The sequence below is a fragment of the Ursus americanus genome, chromosome 36 (assembly GCF_024610735.1).
Source record: "Ursus americanus isolate L20-20 chromosome 36, mUrsAme1.1.p, whole genome shotgun sequence".
NCBI classification, from domain to species: Eukaryota; Metazoa; Chordata; class Mammalia; order Carnivora; family Ursidae; genus Ursus; species Ursus americanus.
Window position 1 is genome coordinate 5,307,814 of NC_142162.1, and position 16,607 is coordinate 5,324,420.

The 16,607-nt window shown below is 35.7% G+C and overlaps 2 protein-coding genes across 4 annotated transcripts in view; one reads left to right on the forward strand and one right to left on the reverse strand.

Moving 5' to 3' along the window:
• The window catches only part of FAM227B (family with sequence similarity 227 member B), a 195,732-nt gene that overhangs the window by 71,841 nt on the left and 107,284 nt on the right, over positions 1-16,607 (reverse strand). The gene's annotated exons all lie outside the window — the stretch shown is intronic.
• The window catches only part of FGF7 (fibroblast growth factor 7), a 52,242-nt gene continuing 41,195 nt past the window's right edge, over positions 5,561-16,607 (forward strand). The window contains exons 1-2 of one of the 2 annotated variants that reach the window (XM_045812071.2): positions 5,561-5,847; positions 6,614-6,990. In XM_045812071.2, coding sequence (XP_045668027.1) covers positions 6,705-6,990 — 286 coding nt within the window. In that variant the 5' untranslated portion in view covers positions 5,561-5,847; positions 6,614-6,704. The remainder of the gene's footprint in view (positions 5,848-6,613; positions 6,991-16,607) is intronic. The other variant, XM_045812072.2, reaches the window with a different exon arrangement.

Sequence of the window (16,607 nt, forward strand, 5' to 3'; positions counted from 1 at the left end):
GTGAAGTGAGTGGATTCAGGCTTTATCTAAGTCAGGAAGTGTATGTGACTTTTTTCTCCCCCATCTTTCCTTTCCAATTACAAAGTTTGTCTATCTTTTTGAAAATATGAAGAACAGAATAAAAAAGATACATGAACATAATTTAATATTACATAAACTCATTCTGCTAATAGGAATTAAATGAGTTTGGGCCACGATAGAGGTAGGGAGTGTGATTCAGATCATGTCACCCTTTTGCTTAACATACTCTAATGGCTTCCTATTGCCTTTAGGGTGAGGATCAGACTCCCTAACATAGCCCAACAGGACCCTGCCTGCCTCTCCTGCCTCTTCATGCACCAAAGTCCTTCTCGTTCCCTCTAATAAAACCATACTGGTGTTTCATCATTGAAGAAACATGTTCTCTTTCAATACAGGGTCTTTGTACATTTACAGGTACCTCTTCACATGCTTAACTCCCACTCACCCTTTGAATTGCAGCTCTACTGGCATTACTGCAGGGAAAGTTTCCCTACTGCCACCTGTTGTGGACACTCATAGCACCATGTAACTTTTCTTTATGGTACTCTATGGTGGTGACTTTCTCTCATAAAATGAGAAATGCAAGGGGTAACTATAATGAATGCCATTTTTACCTGTCAGATTAGCAAAACCCCAAAAGTTTAGTAATATACTATACTGAACAAAAAGTCACACTTCAGTACTGCTAGTGGGATTATAAAACTAGTACAACTTCTGTGGAGGTTAAGTTGGCAATATCTATCTAAATAATAAATACATATACAATTTGACCCGGACAACTTCTGGAAATTGATCCTACAAATATATTTGCATAGTAAAAAAATGACACGTTTATAATTGTATTCATCATAGCATTTTTTTTTGTAACAGAAAAAGACTGGAAAAAAATTAAATGTCCATCAATAGAAGGCTAGGCAAATACACTGTGATATAGTCTTATTCAATGGAGTACTATGCAGTTGTAAAACAAATTGAGGAAATTTCCTAAATACTAATGGGGAGACCTTCTATTTTTATTAAGTAAAAAATGCAACATGCAGCACATTGCGTATGGTATGCTACCTTTTGTACAAAAAGAGGAAAAGTAATATATATATATATATACACACACACACACACATATGTATTCAATTTGCCTATATATGCATAGAAAACTCTGGAAATACACAAGAAACTAATAACGATTATCTATATTTTTGGTAAAGAATGGGAGCCAAGAGGATGGGGAACAGGATAGGATGTAAAAATGTAATGAAAATATTTAATGATGTTCCCTTCTACTGATTATATTATACATACTTATGAATGTGGCATAGGTTTAAAATTAATTATTGAAATGTAAAATTCATTAAACAAAAGCTATTTTCTATCATTTACCTCTTTATGAAATAGGAATATAGTGGAGGTTGCTTAAGCAAAACTAGATGGTGGTTAATCGTTACTTTAATGACCACTTATGTTTTCATGATAGTCACTGAAATAGATTCACTGTATTCTTTTTACGTATTCTATTCCCAAATCAAACTAGGTGAGTTAGGTACTGTTTCTTTTTGAAGAATCCCAGATGCTAATCTTTACTTTCTAAAGACATTTTTCTAAAAAGCCAGTGTTTAGGAATAGATACAAGAATACTTCGTTTTACAGATTTAAACCTTTGTTTTACAAATTCGAAGCTCAAGAGCTGGAGGTTTCCAATGAAAGCTGAAGTTAACACAATCCAGAAACAAGAGAGACAATTCTTCAAAGTATTTCTGTGCTTAGCCTATCACTATATATACGTTAAATCTAGAACAATAAATGCTTATCAATTTAATTACCACTAAGAACTTTAAAAAACCCCAGAGTGATGGAACAGAATAGAGAATCCAGAAATGGACCCTCAACTCTATGGTCAACTAATCTTCGACAAAGCAGGAGAGAATATCCAGTGTAAAAAAGTCTCTTCAACAAACGGCGTTAGGGAAATTGGACAGCCACATGCAGAAGAATGAAACTGGACTAGTTTCTTACACCATACACAAAGATAAACTCAAAATGGATGAAAGACCTAAATGTGAGACAGGAATCCATCAAACTCCTAGAGGAGAACACAGACAGCAACCTCTTCAACCTCGGCCACAGCAAATTCTTGCTAGACACATCTCCAAAGGCAAGGGAAACAAAAGCACAAATGACCTACTGGGACTTTATCAAGATAAAGTTTCTGCACAGCAAAGGAAACAGTCAGCAAAACCAAAAGCTCACCTACAGAATGGTAGAAGATATTTGCAAATGTCTTATCAGATAAAGGGCTAGTATCCAAGATCTATAAAGAATTTATCAAATTCAACACCCAAAAAACAAGCAATCCAGTCAAGAAATGGGCAGAAGACATGAACAGACATTTCTCCAAAGAAGACATCCAGATGGCCAATAGACACATGAAAAAATGCTCAACATCACTCAGCATCAGGGAAATATAAATCAAAACCATAATGAGATACTACCTCACACCAGTCAGAATGGTTAAATTAACAAGTCAGGAAACAACAGATGTTGGCGAGGATGCAAACGGGGAACCCTCTTACACTGCTGGTGGAAATGTAAGCTGGTATAGCCACTCTGGAGAACAGTATGAAGATTCCTCAAAAAGTTAAAAATAGAGCACCCTATGACCCAGCAATTGCACTAGTAGGTATTTATCCAAAGTATACAAACATAATGATCTGAAGGGGCACCTGCACCCCAATGTTTATAGCAGCAATGTCCACAACAGCCAAACTATGGAAAGAGCCCATTGTCCATTGACATCTGGATAAAGAAGATGTGGTATATATATATATATATATATATATATATATATATATATATATATACACACACACAATGGAATATTTCTCAGCCATCGAAAAATGAAATCTTACCATATGCAATGATGTGGATGGAACTAAAGGATATTATGCTAAGCGAAATAAGTCAATCAGAGAAAGACAATTATCATCTGATGTCACTCATCTGTAGAATTTAAGAAGCAAAACAGAGGATAATAGGGGAAGGGAGGGAAAAATAAAATAAGATGAGATCAGAGAGGGAGACAAACCATAAGAGACTTTTACCTATAGGAAACAAACGGAGGGTTGCTGTAGGAGAGGTGGTGGGGGGATGGGTAACTGGGTGATGGGCATTAAAGAGGGCACATGACATAAGGAGCACTGGGTGTTATATGCAACTGATGAAGCACTGAATTCCAACTCTGAAACTAATAACACATTATTAATTGAATTTAAATAAAATTAAATAAAAAAAAAAACCCAGAGTGTTACCCCATCTAGAGGTACCTAAGGTTCCTCTTGGTTTCTGGAGAACACCTCTTGAAGTATAATTATAACAAGGGCATAAGTGAGGTCTTCATTACAGCTGTGGTGTTAGTGAAACAAGTTGTGGGGCTATTGTGAATTAATTAATTTTCATTAGGAAAACTGATAATCAAAAGATTTATTTATTTTTAATTTTTCTTTAAAAGATTTTATTTATTTGTCAGAGAGAGAGAGCATGCCCAAGAGCATGAGTGGGGGGGGGGGCAGAGGGAGAAGCAGACTCCCCACTGATCAAGGAGCCCGAAGTGGCACTTGGTCCCAGAACTCTGGGATCATGACCTGAGCCGAAGCCAGACACTTAACTCACTGAGCCACCTAGGCGTTCTAATACTTAAAAGATTTAAATATAGTTCTTTTATTGAGATCAAGTCACTCATTAATATTATGGGGATTATATTTTCAAATCACAGAGTGCAATGGCATCTAATGAAGTTAAAGTGAATAGATCACAATTTTGTGCTTTGTTTCCAATTTTACAGTTAACCCTATAGGGCAGATTTTATGGAGGCACTAGCAGTCTTTATCAACAAACTATCCATTTCTTTTATATAAGTCTTAAGCATTTAATTAGGAAATTTTGACTTTTAATCTATTGATTTCTTAGTTTAAAATCTATAGGGTCGGTGTGGAACAGATGGATTTAGTAGCTCTTTAATATCTATACATGTGAACTGACTGTTAATAATTTTTACTTCTTTATAAGGAATATCCAACTTCTGTGAGTTCTGACACTGTTCCTTATTGTTGCCTATGGGGCTATGATTCGGAACACAGTAGCATCATACTTTCTTTCCCTTCTCTTCCTCCTTTTGGAGAAATACATGATAGAGTATTTTACAGTGACCTATTCAATAGATACAATTAGAGAAGGGCCCACCCTCCTCTGCTCTAGTAAACTTATGAATTTCAATATCTGGTGCCTAAAGAGTAACTGGGTACATTTAGCCTATTCCATGCTCTTGATTCTATTCCCCCAAAGCACAGAAATCACATACACTATAATCTGATTGAAAGGACTTAATTTCCTTTTCCTATTTGGTCTACATGCACCACCTGGTGGTAAAATAGTGCATTTCAAGTGGTGTGTTTGTGCGTGTGTGTGTGTGTGTGTGTGTGTGTGTGTGTGTGTGTGTGTTGGGGATATTAACATGGGAAAGAAAATTTCAATATACATTCCTAAATATTGATTTCGATTAACAATGCAATTATTTTGCAGCAAATATCTAATAAAACACTAGAACACTATATATATATATATGTGTGTATATATATATACATATATATATATATATGTATATATATATACACACATATATATATATATATGCCAGAATAGGAAGGAGAGAGTAACTCATGTTGGAAAGTATCATAGCTTTCTCTTATTTATGCTAACTAGAGCTCTTATAATTCCATACTTAGATAAACATTTATTTATTGAGCCAATGTTCTTATTGAAGCAAGAGTCAAACACTGATAACCAGTATAAGACCATTTTCTTTATTTCTAATTTTTAAGGATTATAATTTTTAAAAGGATGCATCCTCTTCGTTATATTAGTAGTTAGTACAAGTCAAAGTCACAGAATTTTAAAACTATAAGGCACCATAGAATCATTTAGACTGATGCAGTAATTTTTCAAATGTGGTAGCTGAGACTCAGAAATGCCAAGTGACTTGAAGTCATACTGGTAATTAGTGGCTCAGCTCAGATAAGAAACTAGGTCTTCTTACTTTCAGTCTAGAAATATAAAATCTAAAAATTATACTCATATACCACGGTAAAATACCTCTGTATGAAAAGATATGCACTTAACTCAGCCACATAGTGCTTTAGAACACTAAGATGTGAGTTAACTAACACGGGCTAGTTTTGTTCTAAAATTCTGAGTGCAAAGAAGTAATAGTAGAAATGCATGTATCATAAAGCTATGGAAAAAGCTTTCTAACTAGCAAAAATCCCTTTTATATACGTTCAAAGGAATCTTTTTCAACTTATATACAACTCCTATGTCGTAAAGATGGTATAAAAACTTCCCTTTCCCCTTTTAACTGCTTCAGAATCAGAGATCTGTTTCTACAAAGTAGGTACCCACTGGTAGATTTAGGCATAAACCATGTTCATAGCTCCCTCTCATGACCATTGAATGAATACTATATAAGCCTCCTTTATTCTCGCTGTTGTATTCAACTAACAGCTCACTGGTTAAGTTTTAATTGCTTCCAATGAGGTCAGCAAAGGTATTTATCGAAAAGCCCTGAATAAAAAGGCTCCACACACACACACACAAGCATACACGCGCTCACACAGAGAGCAAATCCTCTTGCCTGTTGATTTATGGAAACAATTATGATTCTGCTGGAGAATTTCTCAGCTGAGAAATAGTTTGTAGCTACAGTAGAAAGGCTCAAGTTGCACAAGGCAGACCAGAGACATGGAATTCTTGTGCGTCCAGCTGTTATCAACAGAACAAGTAAGTTGCTGTTATTTGTCTTTAAAAATCATGCTGAATGGTTTTCTAGTAGTTTGCCTCTTTTCTCTGGTTTTAGTGCTGAGGGGAAAAGTAAAGTTACCAGACTTTTGAGCCATGTAATTATCTATAGTAATTATGCTGTAGAACTTACATAAAGATAAGGTTGAAGTTTTCCAGACAATGCTGGCATTTAACTTGAGAAATGTGGGTAGTTCAGGAGAAAATAACTGATTAACCACAAACATAAAAGCATACAAACAAATCTAGGGAAAGCATTTATACTTTGTTGGTAGTGATTTTAGGACTTAATTTAAATCAATAGCTCTAACTGCAGGATGTTTCCTACCAAACAGCCATTGGAATAAATGGTACCATCATATTCTGATTTGTCTCTAGTAATGCATAACTTTTATAAATGTACATAGAGGGAGATGAAGATGTTGACATCCTCTGTGAAAGCTGTTTTAAATGTGCCTTCACAGTACAGACGGCACTGCATGTTATACTACTATTTACCACTGAAATTTATACAATTTTTCATCTTCCCCTCCTTCCCTTCCCTATTCTTAATCTCTCATTGCAAACAGCAGTCAAGTAGTAAACAGTGTCGCAGCAACTGAGCTTATTACAACCTGTTTTTATAAGGAAATAGCAACAGAGAGTTATTTAAGGAGGAATCCTGTATTGTTATCAGGAACTAAAAGGATAAGGATAACAATTTGGAAAACAACAACTACTCTTTCTTAAATCAATCTACAATTCACAGATAGGAAGAGGTCAATGACCTAGGAGCAACAATCAACTCAAGATTTAATTTTCATTATGTTATTCATGAACACCCGGAGCACTACACTATAATGCGCAAATGGATACTGACATGGATCCTGCCAACTTTGCTCTACAGATCATGCTTTCACATTATCTGTCTAGTGGGCACTATATCTTTAGCTTGCAATGACATGACTCCAGAGCAAATGGCTACAAATGTGAACTGTTCCAGCCCTGAGCGACATACAAGAAGTTATGATTACATGGAAGGAGGGGATATAAGAGTGAGAAGACTCTTCTGTCGAACACAGTGGTATCTGAGGATTGATAAACGAGGCAAAGTCAAAGGAACCCAAGAGATGAAGAACAGTTACAGTAAGTAATGTCCTTTTTTTATGCACTGCGTATGAACCTTAATCTGTGAAAGAATCATTTTTCAAGTGACAGGCTTTCTTAGTTTCCTTTTTTTGGGGAAAAAATTAACTATCATCTTCTAGTTTCTCTAAATTGGGATCACTGAATTATGTTTCCAAAAACATCTCCTGCAACAGGTCAAATCTACTAATATTAGAGTTGGAACTGATAACCCAAGCCCATTTGAAAATATAATCCCCATGTCCTAAGCTCAAAATGCTTATAAACTAAGCAAAAGGCAAATGATATTATTCACACTGAAATGTGACTCATTGTCTTCTAGCAAAATTCATTAGGAACTCTTAAAGAGTACTCAGTAAATGTTCACCAAAACCTACTTATTCATTTGAGGAACAGAAAATTTATTTTAAAAAGTAATTTGATTTTCTTTGAAACAATATTTCTGTGGTGTGAAATACTTAATCTGTGCTCAAAAATGCTTCTAGCGACTTGTGCAATTGTATACAGTTATAAAATAGAAAGGAATCTGTGGTATCCTCATCTGTTCACACTGTAATGAGTTTGTATTAGATTGTTTATTTACCTAAGCCAAAAAAAAAAAGGTTCCTCCTAACCTTTTCTTTAAATCTTCTATGCCATAGTTCTATGTTACTTTAAGAGAAATGTAAATGTGAAGGAGGAAATAAAAGTGATTTGGAAGTGATGTCCATGATTTTCTGTTAGTGTACCTTACATTTTCTTCAAAACCCAGTTATTTTTTTTTCATGTTAAAATATCAGGGTTGGACTTATCATTTAGCAGCTATGATTAATAAACAATTTCAATAGTTTTAAATTTAATGGGGTAAAATACTCAACATCTGTAGTAAGAATTTAAAATTCCTAAATGAAAATAAATGTTGTTTGTATTACTAGCACTTGAACAATGTTATTATTATATCATCTTATAATATTATGTATGTAAAAGTCAATTGAAAAAGAATGCATGGGGTTGATGATGTAAACATTTGCTTAAGTACTTGCAGTACATTTGGCTTGCAGTGAGTACTTGAAACTTTTGTTGCTTGTTTAATGAATGGTTTTTAGGCTTCTTAATTAATGAACCAATAAGTGGGAATTTGGGGAATTATGTTTCCAATAAAATAAGAGGATCTTCTTTGTAACTGTAATTGATATAGAATGCTAAGGCCATTTTAATGGATTATTAACAGCTATAGTTTAATCATTACTGTTATTAATAAAATTATCACATTAGTCTTAGAATATTGTTCCGATTATGCTAAAGTTTAGGTAAAGAAATAACTATTTGGAGGAAGGTTCTGTGGATAATCACTTCTATGTGAGCAAAAGAATTTGGATTGCAATCAATTTTTTAAAAAGTTATTGAGATTTATCATGGATAATGGAACCTGGTAGAGGAGACAGAGCCCAGGTGGAAGTTATGACACATAGGTCTAATCCCTGTCTGAATATTCTGGAAAAATTTTTAATTCTTTCCAATTCTTGCTTTTTTCATCTCTAAGATGTGGGATATGTAAAGATGATCTCCAATATACCTTCTAGTTCTTACAGTTTATCCTATTCTGAGCCATAGAATATATCACATAAATGCGAACAAATCTAAGCACTCATTATATAATTACCACATACTTTGAATGAGATAGGTGAATATTATCTCAAGGATAAAATGAGCTGTCAGAGCTAATTTTAAATTGTAGCAATATGGTTATCAAACCTAAACACTAGAATTTTTCTGTATGCCAACTAATTCCTCTTGAATGCTTTTGTCAAATAATGTAAATCAAAAAATTAGATGTAAAATCCAGTGAAAATGAACCATATGCATAATTATTTGGGATAAAAAATATCTACAAGTGGGACACATTCACATATGTGTTTTGTGTTAAAATTTCTTGAAACCATGAAACTCAGGTGTTTGTAAACATACACAAAATGTCAAACTTATTTTACAGTTTGAAACACAATTTAGCATTAACCCTGAGTAACCATAAAGCCAATCTGGTACACCATTCCTCCTCTACTCTAATTCTACAGTAAAAATGAAAGAGAGAAAGAAAGAAACTCATTCTGTATCATTAATTAGAATGGCACAATACCAATGTAGTTAAAAGACAGGATACATATCATGTAAACAATCTTCACTTCTATAAGCTTTTCATAGGCTGTATATAGAGGTATACTTTCTTGATATGGTGAATTCTCCTGGAAAGAAAAACTTTCAATGGGATGCTTTAAGTAAACCCTAAAATTCTTGTCAGGTTTATTGCTATCTGATTGAAGAAGGAGCCAGTCAAGTTTCATCATAGTTAAAAAGAAGCTAATTCCCAGTTGTCTGTTAGAAAATCCTAAGACACAAAGGAAATACTTCACCAAAAAATAAATGGAGAATAACTTATTAGAAGAGAATTCTGGTAGTCATTTCCTATTATTTCTGGTTGCAGCCTTACTAATGTTAATTGTGAATGCCCCATACATACAATGTGCAAATGGACACATGTGAAGTTGAAGCTACTATCTCTAAGTACAAAGAAAGTGCTCAAGAAAATTTGTTTAAGAAGTCAAAGAAGAATAAAAACTTGAAATTATAAATATGAAGACTATTTACAACCTCAATAATCAATTGAATGAAGGCACAAACAAACAAAAGTTGTTTCCTTCCTATATAAAATGAGAGTAAAAGGTAATTGGATTGTCTACTAGAGTGAAATGCAGCAGAGTTCAGAAAGTGTGACACATTAGAATCAAACTCTTGCATTTCATTTTCAGTACTCTGATGCCTTAAATTTGTTCAGTGGTTGTTGCACACCCTTCTTTGGAGGTATTTTAAGATGGTATAGATTTAAATGTCTTAGATGGTAAAATTTTGTGTGAAAAGTTAGATGTCAGCTCGTGTGAGACACAGTTTTTCTCTGAATTACCATGAGAAGGTGCCCACTTCATTCTCATGGCTTTGTTTTGGAATGAAGGGGAAAGTTACCTGATGAAATGAATAGGTTTTGAAGGACTGCATACTTTACTAGCAGAAGGATAACTTCTTCATAAAAATGTGACTTATAAGATATTGCTAAGATAATGGACTGGAGTGAGTAGAAGAGGTAAACAATCTGGGTATACAATTCTGTTTCCAGAAGACTGGGCTAGGGTAGGTAGGTTGAGGGCCTGGAGGAAGAGAAGGGGAGTGGCAGGGAGGTGAATATGATAGCTCATGTCTCATGTCGTTAGGGAATTAAAAAAATTACTTAAGCTATCCTGAGTTGTGAGGACCTCACTTCAGTCTTCTAGTGTTGTCTTGTGAAATATTTAAATTTAGACTAGAATGAGTAAACTGCAGAAAAAGCACACCAAGGAACCCAACAAAAATAAGACTTGTACTAATAGACATGAAGTAAGACCCAAGTATGTAAATGTAGGAATTCATGAGAGGCCAGGAGATGCTGGACCACGTTGCTGATGCTGAGGGAAGAGAAGCTGTTACTGGAGAACTGGTCCTCAGATTGCATAGTGTTCTCACCCGGGAGGCAAGAAAGCCTGTCCTCTCTAGTCGTTCCACATTTAGCTTTATAGTAGGCTTGCAAGTGACAAAACTGGAACCTAACCTGAACTAATAATAAGGGTAATAAAAGCATAATATGCCCTTCTAAAATGAAATAAATATTCATGTTCTCTGCAGAAGGAGAGCATTAATAACATCGTAAAGGGATTGGTAATGGATGGTCAATACTTCTGTTGTTGCCAGAGCTCTCCCCTTGGGGAAGGGCGAGAGGGTGAATTTAGATAATTTTTGGACCAGGCACTCCATCAACAGACAGAGTCAATCACTCCACACTGACAGAAATAACACTGCTGTTTAAGCTGGGAATTGAGGTGCCAAGTGAGAGATGGCAGCAGTGTACTGGGCAACTGACAACTGCCCTGAGACACAGATGTGGAACAAAGAACTCAGCCCCGCAAGACGATTTTCTTGCTTTGGGGATCCAATTACTAGAAAGTTTTGCTCTTCCCCACGATGGTCAATATCACCCATTTCTTTTAAGAAGAAATTCTTGATTGTGATAGGCCACTGACTCAAGCAAAAGCATGCCTCTCTTATTAGAATTAAGCATTGTAAGTTCCATAGCAAGAAAAGGGTTAGCCATTCTGAAAACTAGCCAACGATTTGGCAATATTCTCTTTTGGATTGTTAGACTGTGACGGGATATGGCCTAACAATTGGCAAAAAGCAAATAAACACAACGTTGTGGGATCTGACTTTGGCCACAAAATCCTCAGCAACCCAACTGTCAACAATTCTTTGGATAAGATCCTACTCAGCAATAATCTCTGCTAGTAGCTAGCAAATTTACATACCACCTCCAAATATGGAGATGGTAAACTTGCTTATGCTACAGACAGTTCTTAGCAAGTTATATAAAAGAACAATAATTCACATTATCAAAACAAAAATAAGAAAACCAGGGCAACCCCACCTTAAAAAAAGAGACAATGAGAAACATATCTATGGAACTGAACCAAAATCCAAGCATTACTGACAAAATGCAATCCTCTAGAACTGGCGACCTGCATTCCCTTAAGTAAGTCGTCAAGGCTTTAAATTATAGAAAATGGATAAATTGCTGGTGAGCAGATTTGGAAATACTAGCTAGTCTTTGAGAATTCTAATAATAAAGATGATTTTTCATCGTATAGTTCTCCTCTTTTTTTGGCTAATACAAGTGTCTGGCACTTACAAAGTGCACATGATGTATTGCCACAGGTGCGTCTCTTTATTATTTTGTAAATCCTCATTTGAACTGACCATCACTTCCTTTTCTATAACAACCCAGAGCATCTGAATATGTACTTTCCTTTTTGACTGTATTAGAACTCTTTAGCCTAGAGTTTTAGAGCATTCGGAGACCCAAGTGAACTGGAGAGAATGCGAGAAGCCAGCTTTAGTCAGCTAGGTTCCCTTTTCCATGTTTTCCTATTGCTCAGCTTTGGCTAAATATTGTAATCAGCTAGGGAACTTTAAAAAAAAATACTGATGCCAGGTCCCACCCACGAAGACTCTCATTAAATTGATATGGGGTGCAGCCTGGGCACCAGGAATTTAAAAAGCTCCCCAGATAATTCTGACATGCTGCCAAAACTGAGAACCACAGGATCACATTAGATTATTGGGAGATCACAGTTCAGTTAAATCAGAATCCTGAGAAGGTGGAGAAGACTCAGGCATCAATGTTTGTTAAAGCTTTTTAGTGATTTTACTGTGCAGATAAGGCTGAAAACCACTATTTAGTGGGACCAAGGGTTCTATTTCAGCCTGGATCCCCTCAGGTCCCAGGAATGTTTTAGAGCCCTTAGACGGCTCCATAGTTAACTTATAGCAGGGAGGATTTCAAAATGGGCTTATCAGGAATGACTCTCTGACTTATGCATTGATGAAGTTCTTCTGGGTCCAGGTAACCTCTCTGACAAATCTCAGTGGCTCCAACATTTGGAGAACTGGCCTGCAAATGCATGCGATGACAGCTCTGCAGCTACTGTGTAAGAAGGCTTCTTTGACAAATGAGTTCATTGCAGGGAAGAATAGGTCTTGTGCCACAGTCTCACAATGACAGGCAGGTCTGAACCTCTTCTGGCACTTTCAAGTGGTGACACAGCAGGGGACCTGGAGTACAGACATCAGTGCCAGCTTACTTGGCACTTAAATGAGCCACTTATGACTATGAACCCAGATGCCCCCAAATTAGGGTCTCATCTCCTATGGCCACCTCACAGAGTTCAAGGCGGTGATTTAAAGAGACAGCCTCAAGTCTAGAAAACCCATAGGGGAAGAAAACACAAGCCTAGAGGGTCTATCCAGATTAGTGAAAAGGATATGAAGCCAGAAGTTGGTTTTCTTTGTAAATTTGGGATTAAAGCAAAGCTTTCTTTCTTTTCTAAGGATCCTAGCTTTCTTTTTCTGTATCAAAAACTTTTGGTAGCACAGTAACTTCTTTTACATCACTACTAGAATACAGTACTTTTCTATATTTTAATTTCACATATGGCACACAGAAGAAAAGGCAGGAATTGTGCATATCTAAATAATATGGAGGAAAAAGAACTCATTAAATGAAATGAGCTTCCATATGAATTCCTTCTTTTTCTGAACCATATCCAATCTTTCTTAAAAAAAAAAGCAACACCCGCTTTATTGAGGTATGTTGACATGCAAAAATCTGGACTTATTTAATGTATACAAATTGACCAATTTCTACAGCTATGAAACTACCACCACAATCTATGCCATAAACATATCCATCACTTCCAAAAGTGCCCTCCTGCCTTTTAATTTATTATAATTATTTTGTGATAGTAACACAACATAAGATGCATCCTTTTAGCAAATAACAACAGTATAAACTACAGGCGCTGCACTGCACAGTATCTCTCTAGGACATACTCACCTTGCATAGCTGAAACTTAGTACCCTTTGACTAATACCTCCCTATGTCTCCCTCCCCCACCCCCACCCCTTGGCAACCACCATTCTACTCTCTGCTTCTACAAGTCTGACTATTTTAGATTCCTCCTATAAGTGGCATCATGTAGTATTTGTCCATCTGTGTCTGGCTTATTTCACTTAGCATAATGTACTCCAGGTTCATATCCAGTCTTTCTACACATGAAATAGGTTGGAAAATGAAAATCCTCTGCCTTTCACATAGTTCAGAAAGCCGAATTAAAGAGTCACTGAACACTTAACTGTTTCTTGACCAAGATTCACATCTACTACATTTAAAATTATATCTGCACCTGACTTAGGAAGAGAAGTCATACCTAATTTGCTAACAAAGCAAATTTACCTATTTACCTTAGTTGCACAAAAGGGTTTGTATAGTAATATATAAAGACAAAGGGTTTAGGGTGGGGAAGCAGAAAAAATAATTATTTAATATCCACGTCCAGGTAAAATTTGCCTTTTAGGCAGATAATATCATTCTCAGAGGGAAAAGATTTGACGTATATAGGGGGAGAATAAGCTCTAGAGGTTGTCTGTTCCAGTCAACTTCCCTGCAGAAGAATGTAATCACTTCTAGTAGAGTTGAGTATGAGTACTTGCTAGAGCTGTTAGCTAGTGTCCTTCTGAGAATAAATAGGATGGCAACATCTTTGTAAACAGGACAAGAAATTGGCAAGAGAGGAAAGGGAAAAAAAAAGGACTTTATATAAAAATAAATGGATTTTGCATTTTATTTGTTTTAAAGATTTTATTTTTAAGTAATCTCTACACCCAATTTGGGGCTTGAACTCACAACCCTGAGATCAAGAGTTGCACTCTCCACTAACCGAGCCAGTCAGGCACCCCAGATTTTGCATTTTAAGTTTAGGGTGGATTTAAACACAAAAGATCCTCATAAAATAGGGCTCTATTAACTTCTTTTGATGCACTTAAAGAATAAGGGCAATGGAATGCAATACTCTGATACAGTGGGAGAACTTCTTGGATCAAAACAAAACTAAACTAGTGTACAGAGGGGTTGAAATAATAATAGATAATTACAGATGATAGTCAAATCGGAGGTTTGAATCTATTAGTTAAATCTGTGCCTAAAATCGCAATAATCTTTGTTTATTTATCAGGACCAAAGGCAAACGAGTTTATTTTCTATGATTAATATAAGACAGGGCAAAAGAGGTGTATTTCAATATGCTTAAATACCATACTTATCAAGTTAAAATTATCATGTAATATTTTCCATTTATCTGCCTATTTGAGCTTCAGATGTAATTGTAGATAATATTGAGCAACTGCTTTTGGAACAAATTCAGAATCAACTCAGCATGCAGATTTTTCTTAAGGCAGCAATTCCAAACTTTGTTTCTTAGGACACTGGTGTCCCCTGAGATATTAATGGTGTTTCCTGCAGCACAGTTCCTGTGGCTAATTTTTTTTTTTTTTATTTTTAATGATTTTTTATTATATTATGTTAGTCACCATACAGTACATCCCCGGTTTCCGATGTAAGGCTCGATGATTCATTAGTTGTGTATAACACCCTCCTGTGGCTAATTGACTGGGAAATATTAGGTTAAATAAAAGTGAACAAGCTCTGAGCCTGATTTATACTAATATAAATTGCAAAACTCCAGGAGGAGATTATATATGGTTTCCCAAACTTACTTGACAACAGAGTACAATGCTCCTGCCTCCCAACTCTCCTCTCTGATTTGGGTAAAACACTTAAATTTCATTAAATTGTAATTTGAGAGGGGCCCCTGGGTGGCTCAGTCGGTTGAACACCTGACTCTTGTTTTGGCTCGGGTCATGATCTCAGGGTAATGAGATTGAGCCCCATGCTTGAGATGCTCTCTCTCCCTCTGTCCCTCTTCCTGCTCTCTAAAATAAATAAATAAATCTTTTTAAAAAATTGCGATTTGAAACTATTGCCTAGGCATCTCTCTGTGGTGCAGTGAAGAACTAAACCAAGCTTCCCCTCATTTTTTTGGTTCCAAATAAAAAGGCAAATGGACCCGAAGCAATATTTTAAGAATAACCTTGAACCAAGAATCTGTGCCAAAGTCAGGAGCCTGAATATGATCTTGGACAATTAGTGTAGTATTTTGGGTATAGATGCATGCTGGGCTGAAATCCAGAGATTTGCAATGAGATTTAAGCCTAGCTTGAATCTCTTTTCTGAGTTTGGAGCAGCTTTATAGGACCATTCTCCTAATTTGAAATGATGTCCAATACCTTTAATTAGGCAACCTAGAAACTAACCAAAAGCATTTCCTATGCATTAACCTAAAATGTTTTAGGATTAGAACACGACTGAAGAATTCTTACTTATGTTCCTAAAAACAATAAACGTTCGATTTTTCAAAAAAGTGGTTTAAGCAAAAGTTTGAAGTTATTTCAACTATATCAATAAAGAAAAAGTTTTATTTACTGACCAAAAACTATTTAGAAATTTGAAATTTAGCATAAACTGAAGGGAGAACGGCAAATTTAATGAATGAATTTCAGTACCCTTTGAAGAGATCACTTCTTCGAGATCTTAAACAGAATTGCCTTTTCCAGCCATACACTGCACATTTACCTTGTCTTAGGATTCTTTCTGTTCGCATTTGGCAATGCCATTAAAAAAATGTAAGTTATGGAAAGATAAGCATCATGTCTTATTCCTCCTTTTGTCTCCCAGTGGTAGAGGAGGAGCACTTAGCCCAAAGCAAGAGGTGGAAGAAGGGAGAAGGACTGACAGTCATTCAACATATTTCTCCCTTAAGTTTTTACACATCTAAAATTAGTTATAGATAAGAAATAGGTTACTAAATGATCATGAAAATTTAATGGAGACAAGAATTAAAAGTTTGCTGAAATAAAAGAGAAGTATATCTCATTTCCCTCTTCTCTCTTGTTCTCTATCATTAAAAGAAAGTATTGGCCTGTAGAACCTATTTGACTTAATGTTTTTCTGGGTAGTTTCAAGGGACTGGTGGACAAGTTTAATTGTAAAGGTCAGTGATCTAAGCAGACACAGGTAACACTGGTGATAATACAAGGATGACTGACATGGCATGGAGAAGACCGATCCTGGAAAAGTTATAGCCTCCTCAACACCCATTCTTGTT